Here is a 15613-nt window from a genome sequence, read left to right as displayed (position 1 = left end):
TTCTTCTCCCGAACAAACATCGAATTGACTGAAATTTTGCATATACCATCTTTAAAGTGATGTTTCAAGTTTGTGAAATAGGTTTTGATCGGTCTCGTGGTTTGGCCGCCATATTGGATTTTCCGTAAAATATTAAATTCCAAGTGAAACGTACAGTAACTATTAGATGATGTTCAAAATCCTACTTTTTCAAGCTCGAATTTTGCACATAATATCATTATTGCAAGATTTTTCAACCATGTTCACCGCTTGGGCCCCGCCAACGCTGCTTGCAGCTTTAATCTTCTTCTTCTTCTCTTTCTTCCGCTCTTTTTTTGGCGACCTAGAACTCAAACACCGCTTACCGCAAACTTCTCAAACTTGCAGGGCTAATAGGTACCTATAAGATCTCGTGCACCTGGGTATACAAATTTCGATTGGTCACGTGACCTGGCGGCCATATTGGATTTTCCAAAAACTTAAAAACGGCTTCTCCTGATGATCTAGGGGTCTGGTCAATTTGAATTTTTTTATAAAGCAAGCATGACCTAAGGTCTTTAGATTTTGTAAATAAAATCGCGTACGGTCACGTGACTTTGGCCGCCATATTGGATTTTTGAAAAATACCCATTTAATCTTTAAAAATCTTCTTTTCCAGAACCAAAACACCGTTTGAGCCGAAATTTTACTCATGTCATTCTTAGGGTGATCTCTTTCAAGTTTGCGAAAGGCGTTTTGGTCGGTTACGTGATTCGGCCGCCATTTTGGATTTTGCGAAAATCGTGATTTAATCTTCAAAAATCAACTTCTCCAGAACCAATACACCGATTCGACTGAAATTTGACATGTAACATCTTAAGTGTGTTCTCTTTCAAGTTTGCGAAACGCATTTTGATCGGTCACATGGTTTGGCCGCCATATTGGATTTTGCGAAAATCGTGATTTAATCTTTAAAAATCTTCTTCTCCAGAACCAAAACACTGATTCGACTGAAATTTGACATGTAACATCTTAAGTGTGATCTCTTTCAAGTTTGCGAAAGGCGTTTTGATCGGTCATGTGGTCTGGCCGCGATATTGGATTTTTGGAAAATCGTGATTAATCTTTAAAAATCTTTTCCTCCAGAACCAACACACTAATATGACTGAAATTTGACATGTAACATCTTAAGTGTGATATCTTTCAAGTTTGCGAAATACGTTTGGATCGGTCTCGGGTTTGGCCGCCATATTGGATTTTGCGAAAATCGTGATTTAATCTTTAAAAATCTTCTTCTCCAGAACCAAAACACTGATTCGACTGAAATTTGACATGTATCATCTTAAGTGTGATTTGTTTCAAGTTTGCGAAATGCATTTTGATCGGTCGCGTGGTTTTGCCGCCATATTGGATTTTGCGAAAATCGTGATTAAATCTTTAAAAATCTACTTCTCCAGAACCAACACACCTATTCGACTGAAATTTGACATGTAACATCTTAAGTGTGATCTCTTTCAAGTTTTCGAAAGGTGTTTTGATCGGTCACGTGGTTTGGCTGCCATATTGGATTTTGCGAAAATCATGATTTAATCTTTAAAAATCTTCTTCTCAAGAACCAACACACCGATTCGACTGAAATTTGACATGTAACATCTTAAGTGTGATCTCTTTCAAGTTTGCGAAAGGCGTTTGGATCGGTCGCGTGGTTTGGCCGCCATATTGGATTTTCAGAAAATCATGATTTAATATTTAAAAATCTTCTTCTCCCGAACAAACACCGATTTGACTGAAATTTTGCATATACCATCTTAAGTGTGATGTGTTTCAAGTTTGCGAAATGCGTTTTGATCGGTCACGTGGTTTGGCCGCCATATTGGATTTTCCATAAAATATTAAGTTCCAAGTGAAACGTAGAGTTACTATCAGATGATGTTCAACATCCTACTTTTTCAAGCTCGAATTTTGCACATAATATCATTAGTGCAAGATTTTTCAACCAAGTTCACCGCTTGGGCCCCGCCAACACTGCTTGCAGCTTTAATTTCTTCTTTTTTAGGGGCCGAGCGCCCTCATGGGCGAGGCCCCTATTGGTATTGCTCAAGTTCTACTTCCTTCTTCTTCTTCCTCTTCTTCTTCTTATTCTTCTGCCGTTTTTTTGTCAGTCCTAATCTCTGAAACTGGTCGATGAAATTTTTTGAAACTTGGTACAATGTTTAAGGTCAATGAGAGGTAGTGCATGTTAGTCATGAATTTTTAATTAGTCATGTGACCTGGCTACAATTTTGAAATGAAAATGTTTTTTACTGTCCATTTCCATAAAATTTGACCGATCCAAAATCTTTTCGCAAACTTTATAGGCCATACTATCTAGATGCTATATACTAAATTTCAAGGAAATTGACCTTGGCGATTTTGAGAACAAGGTTTTCAAAGTATTATTTTTTCAATATTTTTCAATGACCTTTGACCTCTCCTATACCTCTGCAGCTAAACTATGGCAATGGCTTCTTTGGCCTATGTGAGTGTCCTGGGGGGGCAAGGGGCTTGTCACTAGTGAACAATGACCAACAGGGTATCAAACTGCAAATCAATGTTTTGAGGATGAACTTGACCTATGACCCTAGCATGTTTCTAAACCTCATTTATTATGCACAAATCTAATTCTGGGCAAGCCAATAGAGCTGGAGGTCTGATTTTTGGTATAAAGTGATAACTATTGAAAACATTTTTTTCACAAAATGTCACATGACCTTGTGACCCTTGACCTCAAATATACATATCTGTCAATAACTCTGTAACCACAAGAGCTACACCCTTCATATTTGGTATGATGGGAGACCTTATGGTACCATAGGTCATGCCTCATTTAATATGCACATATCTAATTTTGGGCAAGCAAACAGAGCTAGAGGACTGATTTTTGGTATATAGGGATAACTATGGGATACAATTTTTTGACAAAATGTCACGTGACCTTGATGACCTTTGACCTCAAATATGAATACATGTCCATAACTCAGTATCCACAAGGGCTACACCCTTCATACTTGGTATGATGGGAGACCTTATGGTGCCATAGGTCATGCCTCATTAAATATGCACATATCTAATTCTGGGCAAACCAATAGAGTTAGAGGTTTGATTTTTGGTATATAGAGATAACTATTGAAAACATTTTTTTCACAAAATGTCACATGACCTTGTGACCCTTGACCTCAAATATACATATCTGTCAATAACTCAGTAACCACAAGAGCTACACCCTTCATATTTGTATGATGGGAGACCTTATGGTACCATAGGTCATGCCTCATTAAATATGCACATATCTAATTCTGGGCAAGCCAATAGAGTTAGAGGTCTGATTTTTGGTATATAGGGATAACTATGGGATACAATTTTTTTGACAAAATGTCACGTGACCTTGATGACCTTTGACCTCAAATATACATATATGTCCATAACTCAGTAACCACAAGGGCTACACCCTTCATACTTGGTATGATGGGAGACCTTATGGTACCATAGGTCATGCCTCATCAAATATGCACATATCTAATTCTGGGCAAGCCAATAGAGTTAGAGGTCTGGTTTTTGGTATATAGGGATAACTATTGGATACAATTTTTTTGACAAAATGTCACGTGACCTTGATGACCTTTGACCTCAAATATACATATATATCCATAACTCAGTAACCACAAGGGCTACACCCTTCATACTTGGTATGATGGGAGACCTTATGGTAATATAGGTCATCCCTCATTTAATATGCACATATCTAATTCTGGGAAAGCCAATAGAGTTAGAGGTCTGGTTTTTGGTATATAGGGATAACTATGGGATACCATTTTTTTGACAAAATGTCACGTGACCTTGATGACCTTTGACCTCAAATATACATATATGTTCATAACTCAGTAACCACAAGGGCTACATCGTTAATATTTGGTATGATGGGAAACCCTATGGTACCCTATGTCATGTCTCATTAAATATGCACATGTCTAATTTTGGCCAAGCCGATAGAGTTAGAGGTCTGGTTTTTGGTATATAGGGATAACTATGGGATACAATTTTTTGACAAAATGTCACGTGACCTCGATGACCTTTGACCTCAAATATACATATCTGTCCATAACTCAGGAACCACAAGGGCTAGACGCTTCTTATTTGGTATAAAGGGAGACCTTATGGTGCAATATCCGGTACCTCATTAAATATGCACATATCTAATTTTTGGCAAGCCAATACAGCTGGAGGTCTGATTTTTTGTATATTGGAATCAGTATGGGATGCAAATTTTTTTGACTAAATGTCATGTGACCCCAATGACCTTTGACCTCAAATATATATATTTGTCCAAAAATCTGTAATCAACAGTACTATACCCTTTGACCCCAAATGTACGTCTGTACCTAAACGCGAGCAACAATTAGTACAAAAACCTTCATGTATCTTATGATTGCAGATCTCAAGATGCAGCCTTATGTTTCTCATCAACTATGCGAGCTGCTCGGCCCCGCCAACGTAGACTCTCTCACAGCCCCTTCGTTCGCTACGCAGTCATGCGCCCTCAACGGTCTTTGTAACAAGCCATGCTAACCGAGCCAGCCGTGCTGTAGCGTAGCGGAACTTGGGGCTGTTAACACTTGTTTTTTCGAATTTTTTTTCGATTTTTCTGATAGGCCTCATGTTACTGTGTGTCAGGCGCCGTCGAGGCCCAATCTATGTCTCTGTTTCCACCCCTATCGTAATTGACAGGCTGCGTTATCTATCAGACGTAAGTCTGATGCAGCTGCCAAGTTAATTAATTAAAGAAAGATAAACAATTCAGCCTCCTTATCTAAACATAGCAGTTCTACACTCGCTAGTTTACGTAATCACAGTCCCGACTGTGGCAATCGTTTGGAAACGCTGTGCATAGCGGCTGGCATTGACCCTGAAACAGCGGCGAAAGCACAACTATGCAAGCTACTCCGAAGAAACCGTCTAAATCTCCCGATACATTATGTATCATTTGTGCAGAATACGGCACAAAAAGATACCAAGTAATGTCAAAGCGGTCACAGGAAGCAGCTTTGCGTCAGAAGATGAATAGAGTGATGCCGTGCGTGAGCATATGTTCCTCTCCGTCTGGCAATCCTTTATGTCGAAAATGTCACGGTTTGTTGGTCACCGCGTGGAAAAAAACTGAACAATTGGACGCCAGACTTGCTGCTGGTGACATCATCAGAGCTCGTTTTAAACGATCTTTGCCGGAGTCTTTTCCATGTGAGACTTCACCGACGAAGACAACACCCCAAAGGAGTAAGCGACCCCGAACATTGAATTTCGGGTCGCCATCAAGGACTTCGAGCTGTAAGAGTACTGCAAGGCTATTTCCTGAGCGCATGGATACATCTACAAACCAACAACAAAAAATTAAGCCAAAGATCCGCTCACCGGTAAGTATTAACTTTGCTAGCCTTCTAAAACAGTACTTTCAAATTCAAGCAATACTTCATAGAACACAGCATTTTTACTAAGCGCAATGTGGAAGACGTTGTTTCGCTACTACGGCATTGTAAATATTCACTTTGCAATCCTCATGAAACCAGTGGAAAGAGTCACCGTTGTCAAGGACACATCTGACTACGCCCACGTCTCTCGCATGGCTAATTGAAAATTAACGACTCGCTTGTTAATTTCCACACTAACAGCCTAAACACAACTCAGACACTAAACACACCAAGCACATACAAGACGAGATGGCTGATGTGTGAAGCCACTTTCCCTTTATTACACTGGTATTTATGCGTTGGGTATATTTTATGACGAAGTTTGACAAAACATATTTTTAAATGACAATTAACCTTAGATATGTCATCAATATTTACAGGTGATTTCCTTTTCGACTCTGCACACATGTATAATTACGACTTCTAATAAAATTTCGTTTGCAGACTTTCCGACGGTTGCACAAAATCAATGTAAGTTCTTCAATCCAAACGGCTCATAGATATCTGAGACTTCTAGGCACGGACAACACGAAAGATATTGTCGGGTGGCTGGAAGAAAATAAAAGTTTTAGCATCATTGGTGATAACGTCGATGGTTTAAGGAAAGTCCGTAGAATGAGGAAAGAGAGACAGAACGTTGACTTCCACTGGTTTAATTCACAAGCAGTCCTTGATCGAGTGCAGGCCAACAATCTATCAAATCAAAGCCCAAGGTGTGATGTCAGAGAGCTTGAGAACAGTATCTGGTTACCGACTACTCAGGATCACGAATTGCTGTGTAGAAATTTCGTTGTTATCTGCTGCAGAATTTTACAAGAACGTATCCCCTGTTTCCATAACGTGTTGTCGGGAATCCCGAAACATATCACTCATAAACACTCTTCCGAAATGCAGAAAAAAAGTCAGAGAATAATGCTGGAAGTGCTGTTCAAAAATTCGGCGAAGCACAGTGATATGATAGATATTATGGATAACATATGTGAATGGCGAAGGCAATGGAAATCGAAAGCAAACGCCACAGAGTCGAATGACCAAGCTTTCCTCTTTGGAGGAGACCAGTTGACGAGAGAACGTGCTCACGCTGCCAAAGTTCTTCGTGTCGTTGGGGCTGAGGAAACGGAAGAAAAACTAAACGAGTGTATACCTAAGATTGAAGATTGGCATGCAAAGATGTGTTTTTACCAGGTAATTTTTACAAAGAATAATCTCCTAGCGTAAGGTCCAGAGAGCTTTTTGTTAAACTCTGCGCATAACATAAACCAGCTACTGTATGTGTTTGTATTCTGTAATGCTGCATTCGAGATCAATCACGATTATGTATTCGTGGCTTATTAATTTTTGTCACTTCAATCATAGAACCTATGCTTCAAAAGGTATTTATTGCATTAATTTTTCAGGTATTCATGGAACGTCACTTCGATAGCCGATCGGTCACTGACAAGTGTTCATTGGTCCGTTTGAGAAATATCATTAGTAGAACCAATTTACCTGCAAATCCCAAGAAAGACGTAAATGCCGTAGAAGATTTCGTTCAAACTGTGACTAATGCGCATGTCACTGCAGCAGCGCTACATTACTTCGGTATGTCAAATCTGACGGATAAACCTCAGAAAGAAATCAGCATTGACTTGGAAAACCCGTCTGACCAAGATGCGACGAATTTCATTAATAGGACAATGATGAAATTTGTCAAAACATACGTAATGCCACCACCACCATCCACGACTGCCATGAATGATGAAGTCAATGACTATGTGCAAAACTACCATTGCAGCGTTCTCCACAGCGGTCTCTTCATTGCAGATTTCATTGACGCAGTTAAAGAAGGCGATGGAGAAAGAGTTGCCCGTGATTGGAAGTATTTACTGCTATTTTATAGAGCATATGGTCACCATAAATACGTCATCGAAGCGTTCAACTTGACAGCGCAATTGCAGGCTCTTCTTTCCGAGAAAATGTCTTACCTGCTGATGCACAATCGCTTCTTCAATACCAAAGGTAAATGTAATTTTTCTTTATGCTTGTTTATTGCTCCAATGAAAAAAAATGGGTGAAGCATGCGTTATCAACCCGACTGCTTTAATTTGCTTTACTTTATTTTGTAATGTTGACAATACATGTAGAAGTTAGTGCTGATGGTTGTAAGCTGTTATCAAATGTTTAAGTGACGCAGTTTTTCTACACATCATGCACACAGGAGGAGATGGATGTAACATTTCCCTGGATTTGGCATTGGAATATCTAAATAACAAATTCAAGCGTATTCTTAGAAGCATGGCAGCGAACGTTACAGAAAGTTCTGCACAAGTCGCATCCATGGCCTTACCAGCAATATCTACCATGGAACTGGAATTCGATAGATCTCTAAGTGTTCGACGGCCTGGAAGTAAACATGCGCAGGTGTCATCAGAAAGGGATGAAATGATAATTGTTCAGGAGCTTTTAAAGGAAGACGTCTTCAGTACTGTACATGGGAGAAGGTATCAATGCTTCCCGCGTTTCGTCAGAAATCCATTTCAAAATATTGACATGCAGGCACTGTATAAGTGGATGGATAAACAAAAATCCAAATTACACCGACAATCTGCTTTGATGTGAAAAGATGAACATAATGAGGATTTTGCATGAATTTTCATAGACATAAAATGTTATTTTAGTTTTTAAATTAGTGTACTTAAACAGACTTTCCGTCATTTTTGTTTTGTGGTTCCACATGCAGGACGTGTACCGATTAAACTGCCTATTCTGTGTTTAATACAAATGTGGACGTACAGGTCGAGAAGAGATAATTTTAATATACTAAATCTACAAAAAGAAATATGATGCGTTCACCTGTAATAAAATCTTACACTACAATCATCGATTCTTTTTAGTTGTAAAATTTACTTGTCTCCCATTTTTGCCGTTGCAAAATACGATTACAACATTATCCAATAATATGTCAATGACAGTACAGAGAACATTTGGTGTTGGTGTTGGTGCTGCTTTCCGTCTATGTGATGGGAATCAAATATATTGGAGAAAGAAGAGTATCATGAGATTTATATTTCAAACGTTTAATCTTCAAACTGTAAATAAATAAATGAAAGGTCAGACACTGGACAAGAAGCCATTGCTAAGTATCACCTGAGTATGTCTACATCTTTGTATCCTTTCAGTTTAATAATACAGAAGTTTTCAATTTACACTTGCTGAATTGTTTCTTGCTTGAATTCATTTATCAAATAAAAGACAAAAAATGCTTACATGAACAACAACTGATGTTAAAGTTTTCTAATTTTCATCTAGGAAAAATATTCACTTCCATTATCACAATGAAAATGAAAGTGTGCCATCGAGATCTACAGTGTCATCATCACTCGATGTGTCACTTTGGGTTTTCGTTTGCTTATCTGCAATTTCCACGTCTCCAAAACTGTCATCTGAGTCACTCTGGAAAACATCAATCCATTCATCAGAGTCTTCGTTACCGTATGTTGACGTGGGTAAGCCAGGTGCCGCAATGAGTGTCGGCTCAGTATAAGCATCACTGTTATCACATCGCGATGTTGTGAAGATGCTGTGCGCACCGCCGGAGTCGTCAATGTCACCGAACACGGACGACAAAATTCCAAGGATTGCACCAGCCTGACTGTGACTCCAAATATTACATTCTCTTCGAAGAGTCACCATATTAGTTATGTAGTCGCATCGATCTACCACTTGACGGACTAAGGCCGACGTTAAGCCCGTTGTGAATTCATGCGATCCAACAAATGACACTCCTTGTTCTTCAGCGCGTGTTGCTCGTAGTGCTTCTAGCTTGATTTCAAGGTCCTCCCGCTGTTCAACTGTAGCGCTGCGTACCCTGTCGACGGCACTTTCCACTTGACAATTCTTCTCTGTAGTTGCGTTGAAACAGCCGTCTCTCGATGTATCACATCGTCCACATTTACATGTCACCTCACAAATGTCACAACATTCATGTGCCGGGTCGATAGCCTCACATGTACAATCAAAGTACCTCAGCAGCAGTTTCCTTCGACATTCGGCCTTGTTCTGGCAATATCTCTTCATGTCAAGGCTAACAATTTTTCGTGCAGTATCTTTACCGTTGACAAACATCGTAGCTTTGCATTTCAGACCCTTATTGCGACCAGCTCTGCCGATTTCTTGTGCATACGATTCTATGTCTGCTGGACATCCAAAATGAATGACTTCTTTTATGTGAGCATTATCGATGCCCATGCCGAGAGAAACGGTGGCTATAATCAATCGTTTGAAACCATCATTTCCATTTTGTAAGGATTGTAATATCCTTGACTTCGTAGTTGGAGCCGCGCCTCTGTGGTACATGCCAAGAAGCATATTTGCCGGTGAATGTGGTCTTCCTTGCACATAAATATCGTCATCGAGTTCATCCAGGAAAAACATCACCAGACTTTCACACATGGCAAGGCTACTTGCGTAAATAATACGAAGCGAAGCATTCTGACCATTTGTTTTTATATCGTTCACGATGTAGTTAAAGGTCAATGACAAATCCTTCTTTCTTGTTGCCAAGCATAATTTCACATTTGGTCGGTCAGGATTTATTGATACATGTTTGACTTCCTTCGGCGTCATTGACAGGCACTTCATTATTTCTGAGCAAGTATTCGTACTTGCTGTAGCAGTTAATGCCATCACTGGTGCGCTTGGAAATATCGACCTCAGTAGGTCAAGCTTACGGTAGTCTGGTCTGAAGTCGTCACCCCTGAAGTTGAACAGAAGCAATTACATTTACCAATTAAATTATAAATAGTCAATAAATATCAGGTAGAAAATGAAGAGACACAAATACAAGGCTTACCATTTACGGATACAGTGAGCTTCGTCGACGGCTATGAATGACACTCTTTGTTGGTAAATGTCCGTGAACAACGTGTCCTTCCACGGTTTGCTCAGTAGAGCTTCCGGTGATCCAAATACGAGAGAGTAGCATCCTTCGCGTATTTTCCGTTTTATAACCTTATCTTGTTGGGCTTCGCCAATAAATGCGGCTGAAACATTTCTCTCCTTTGCCGCCCGAACTTGATCTTCCATAAGAGCCGTAAGTGGGCTCACGACAATGCCGATATGATGAGTTTTCTTAAAGTCATCAATACCATGCATTGTATCGAATACCTTTGGAAGTAACTGGTAGCACAGTGATTTACCGTAGCCGGTCGGGAGTATTACTAGCGTATCCCTGCCGTTGGCACATGATGACAGAGCTTCTAATTGCTTGTCTCGCAACTTCTCGATATGGCATTTGTTCTGTGTCAATGCAATGGCCTTTTCGACGCTGTAAGTTTTTGGGTAAGACATTTTGAACCATGGACTTTCCGCCCCACTGCACGGCGTGTCGATTTAGTATCAATATCATCAATTGCGTAATACAAGCCTAAGGTATTTGAGCTGCGGGGTATCAACACTGATATCCCTTGTTATCTCATAGGGAACAAGTCTGTCTCGATAGCATGGTCCAATGGCAGGCGAAATGGAAAAATATGGGTGGAGTTGTTCTAACCAATCAAAAAAATCGAAAATAAAATCGAAAAAACAATTGTGAACAGCCCCTCGCCGGCTTCGCCGGCTCGCTGAGCCGAGCTTCGCTCGGCTCAACTGCTGAGGGCGCTAGTATGGTCGAAGGCGTAGCCGGCGAGGGGCTGTGAGAGAGTCTACCGCCAACGCTGCTTGCAGCTTTAATCTTCCTTCTTCTTATTCTTCTGCCGTTTTTTTGTCCGTCCTAATCTCAGAAACTGCTCAATGAAATTTTTTGAAACTTGGTACAATGTTTAAGGTCAATGAGAGGTAGTGCATGTTAGTCTTGAATATTTAATTAGTCATGTGACCTGGCTACAATTTTGAAGTGAAAATGTTTTTTATTGTCCCATTTCCATAAAATTTGACCGATCCGAAATCTTTTCGCAAACTTTATAGACAATACTATCTAGATGCTATATATGAAATTTCAAGGAAATTGACCAGGCAGTTTTTGAGAAGAAGATTTTTAAAGTATTATTTTTTGATTTTTCAATGACCTTTGACCTCCCCTATACCTCTGCAGCTAAGCTATACCAATGTCTTATTCTGGCCTATGTGAGAGTCCTGGGGTGGCGGGGGCTAGTGACTACTGAACAATGACCAACAGGGGATCAAACTGCAAATCAATATTTTGAGGATGAACTTGACCTATGACCCTAGCATGTTTCTATACCTCATTGATTATGCACATATCTAATTCCAGCCTTCAAACAGGAGCTAGAGTTCTAATTTTTGGTACACACGGACATGTATCAGTGTTAAGGTTTTTTAACAAAATGTCACATGACCGGCACTTCCTATACCTCATTGATTATGCACATATCTAATTCTGGGCAAGCCAATAGAGCTGGAGGTCTGATTTTTGGTATATAGTGATAACCATTGAAAACATTTTTTTTCACAAAATGTCACATGACCTTGATGACCCTTGACCCCAAATATACATATCTGTCCAGAACTCAGTAACCACAAGGGCTACACCCTTCATATTTGGTATGATGGGAGACCTTATGGGACCATACGCCGTACCTCATTAAATATGCACATATCTACTTTGGGCAAGCCAATAGAGCTAGAGATCTGATATTTGGTATATAGGGATAACTATGGGATACTATGTTTTTGACAAAATGTCATGTGACCTCGATGACCTTTGACCTCAATTATACATATCTGTCCATAACTCAGTAACCACAAGGGCAACACCCTTCATATTTGGTATGATGGGAGACCTTATGGTAGTATAGGTCAAGCCTCATTAAATATGCACATATCTAATTTTGGGCAAGCCAACAGAGCTAGAGGTCTGATTTTTGGTATATAAGGATAACTATGGATACAATTTTTTTGACAAAATGTCACATGACCTCGATGACCTTTGACCTCAAATACACATATATGTCCGTAACTCAGTAACCACAAGGGCAACACCCTTCATATTTGGTATGATGGGAGACCTTATGGTACAATAGGTCATGCCTCATTAAATTTTTTGACATTTTGGGGATGCCCCTTGACCTTTGACCTTGGCATCATTTAGCACATTATTAAACATGCACGTATGCAATTCTGGAGTACCAGATACAGCAAGAGGTCTGATTTTTGCTATAAGGAGGCAAACAAAGTTTTCGAGGTCAAAGGTCATCCTGGTCACGTGACATTTTGTCAACACACTTTGGTCCTATACTTCTCCCTGTGTACCAAAAATCAGAGCCCTAGCTCTATTGGCTAGCCCGGAATTAGATATGCGCATAATTAATGAGCTACATGATGTGGTACCATATTGTCTTCCATCCTACCAAATATCAAGGCAGTAGCACTTGTGGTTACTGATTTACAGGCCTATTCGTGAAATCGAGGTCAAAGGTCATCCTGGTCACGTGACATTTTGTCAACACACTTTGCTCCTTTACTTCTCCCTGTGTACCAAAAATCAGATCCCTAGCTCTATTGGCTAGCCCGGAATTAGATATGCGCATAATTAATGAGCTACATGATGTGGTACCATATTGTCTTCCATCCTACCAAATATCAAGGCAGTAGCACTTGTGGTTACTGATTTACAAGCCTATTCGTGAAATCGAGGTCAAAGGTCATCCTGGTCACGTGACGTTTTGCCCAAAATCAGACCCCTAGCTCTATTGGCTTGCCCAGCATTGGCATTAGCAGCCCCTGTGCAGTAATGCTGGCTGAGCATATTCCCTATTCATAAGCTGTAGGCTGGCCTCGTACGTAACTCAATCAGATGAAAGCTCGCTTGCTTCACATTCTGAAACACTGATCTGATTTTGCAATGAATCTCATGTTGGCTCTAAAATCAGCTTACAACCCATGCTCTATCCTTGTAAGCCACTAGCTGAGTGCTGATCAGCTCCTATTCAAGCATAGAGACACGCACTATTTTTTGAACCGGACTATCTTCGTGGGTAACGGATGACCTTTGACCTAGTAGCTCTACCTTTGACCTAAGCATCTCAACAGCATATCCCTGTCTATGTGTACCATGGCCCATATGCCTACAGCTTTCCCCTATTGCTTTCATTGGCTTTTTAGGGGCCGAGCGCCCTCATGGGCGATGGCCCCTATTGGTATTGCTCAAGTTCTACTTCCTTCTTCTTCTTAGGGGCCGAGCGCCCTCATGGGCGATGGCCCCTATTGGTATTGCTCAAGTTCTACTTCCTTCTTCTTTAGGGGCCCAAGCCGACCGGCTGGGACCCTATTGTTATTGCTCAAGTTCTACTACTTCCTCTTCTTCCTCTTTTTAGGGGACAAAGCCCTATGGGGCTTGTCCCCTATTGTATTTACTCTGGATCACTTCTTCTTAGGGGCCCAAGCCGACCGGCTGGGACCCTATTGTTATTGCTCAAGTTCTACTGACTTCCTCTTCTTCTTCTTCTGCGTTTCTTTGCTCACCTAGATCTCTCGAACGGCTGAACGAAAACTTCTCAAACTTGCAGGGCTAATAGGAGCCAATTAGTACTCGTGCACCTGACCCTTGAAATTTTGATTGGTCACGTGACCTGGCGGCCATATTGGATTTTCCAAAAACCTAAAGATGGCTTCTCCGGAAGACGTAGGGGTCTAGTCGTTTGAAATTTTTGTATAGCAAGCATGACCAAAGGTCTTTAGAGTTTGCAAATAAAATCGCATGCGGTCACGTGACCTTGGCCGCCATACTGGATATTCTAAAATACTCATTTAATCTTTAAAAATCTTCTCCTCCAGAACCAAAACACCGATTGAGCTCAAATTTTACTCATGTCATCCTTACAGTGATCTCTTTCAAGTTTGCAAAAGGCATTTTGATCGGTCACGTGGTTTGGCCGCCATATTGGATTTTGTGAAATCACAATTTAATCTTTAAAAATCTTCTTCTCCAGAACCTATTCACCAATTGAACTAAAATTTTACAAATATCATCTACAGTGTGATCTCTTTCAAGTTTGCGAAAGGCGTTTGGATCGGTCACGTGGTTTGGCCGCCATATTGGATTTTGCAAAAAATCGTAATTTAATCTTTAAAAATCTTTTTCTCCAGAACCAAAACACTGATTAAGCTGAAATTTTACTCATGTCATCCTAACAGTGATCTCTTTCAAGTTTGCAAAAAGCATTTTGATCGGTCACGTGGTTTGGCCGCCATATTGGATTTTGTGAAATCACAATTTAATCTTTAAAAATCTTCTACTCCAGAACGGTTCACCAATTGAACTAAAATTTTACATATATCATCTAAAGTGTGATCTCTTTCAAGTTTGCGAAAGGCGTTTTGATCGGTCACTCGGTTTGGCCGCTATATTGGATTTTGCGAAAATCGTAATTTCATCTTTAAAAATCTTCTTCTCTAGAACCAACACACCGAGTAGACTGAAATTTTACATGTATCATCTATTGTAATATCTCTTTCAGGTTTGTGAAAGGCATTTGGATAGGTCACATGGTTTTGCCGCCATATTTGATTTTGCAAAACTCGTAATTTAATCTTTTAAAATATTTTCCTCCAGAACCAATACACAGATTGAACTAAAATTTTACACTCATAATCCCTAGTGGTAGTTCTTTCTCATTTCCGAAAGGCGTTTGGGTCAGTCAGGAGGTTTGTTCGCTGTAGTGGATATAGCGAAAATCGCAATTTAATCCTTAAAAATTTTCTTCTCAAAAACCAACACACAGATTTAACTGAAATGTTACTTCATATCTTTCTTGGTGCGAGCACTTTCAAGTTTGCGAAAGGTATTTGGATCGGTTAAGTCGCCCCAATGTTCATAAGGCTGCAGTTTAAAACCTCGTCAGTCAGAAGATCGATCAGTGATGTATGTTATATTGTACACTTGAAAGTCAAAGACGGAACAACAGACTGCAATGCCCGCTGTCAAATTCAGCTAGCAGTCGCACGAACCCTAATCTCGGCCCCTATAGTAACTTCAGCGCCCAGGTTTTGTACGCCATGATGACGTTGTCAAGTATACTGCCACGGAAGTACTTAGAAGAGTGTGCCACTAACTTTAGGGGTGGCCGACTGCTGTGATTGACTGAAATAGAGCGGGACAAGGTCCTGCCAGGGCACAATTACTGGGGTCTACGCGCAGCTGTTTTGTGAGTGTCAAG

At 40.2% G+C, this 15613-nt stretch overlaps 1 protein-coding gene across 1 annotated transcript; it reads right to left on the bottom strand.

The window, feature by feature from the left end:
- Nucleotides 1–8768: 8768 nt before the first annotated feature.
- On the bottom strand, nucleotides 8769–10787 carry LOC139128886 (ATP-dependent DNA helicase RecQ-like). The gene is made up of 2 exons (XM_070694583.1): nucleotides 10291–10787; nucleotides 8769–10194 (listed from the first exon to the last, which is right to left on the bottom strand). Exons 1-2 carry the CDS (start codon nucleotides 10785–10787, stop codon nucleotides 8769–8771), a joined length of 1923 nt encoding a protein of 640 aa, XP_070550684.1.
- Between the last annotated feature and the right edge of the window lie 4826 nt (nucleotides 10788–15613).

This window comes from Ptychodera flava, unplaced genomic scaffold (genome assembly GCF_041260155.1).
Source record: "Ptychodera flava strain L36383 unplaced genomic scaffold, AS_Pfla_20210202 Scaffold_76__1_contigs__length_567409_pilon, whole genome shotgun sequence".
NCBI classification, from domain to species: domain Eukaryota; kingdom Metazoa; phylum Hemichordata; class Enteropneusta; family Ptychoderidae; genus Ptychodera; species Ptychodera flava.
This window is presented reverse-complemented; position numbering and strand designations above follow the sequence as displayed.

Excerpts from the sequence above, each read along its gene's own strand:
- LOC139128886 (XM_070694583.1), bottom strand. The coding sequence starts at position 10,787 with ATGTCTTACCCAAAAACTTACAGCGTCGAAAAGGCCATTGCATTGACA. Across the intron at positions 10,195-10,290 it reads GCTCACTGTATCCGTAAATG|GGGTGACGACTTCAGACCAG; the intron begins GTAAGCCTTGTA and ends GTTCAACTTCAG.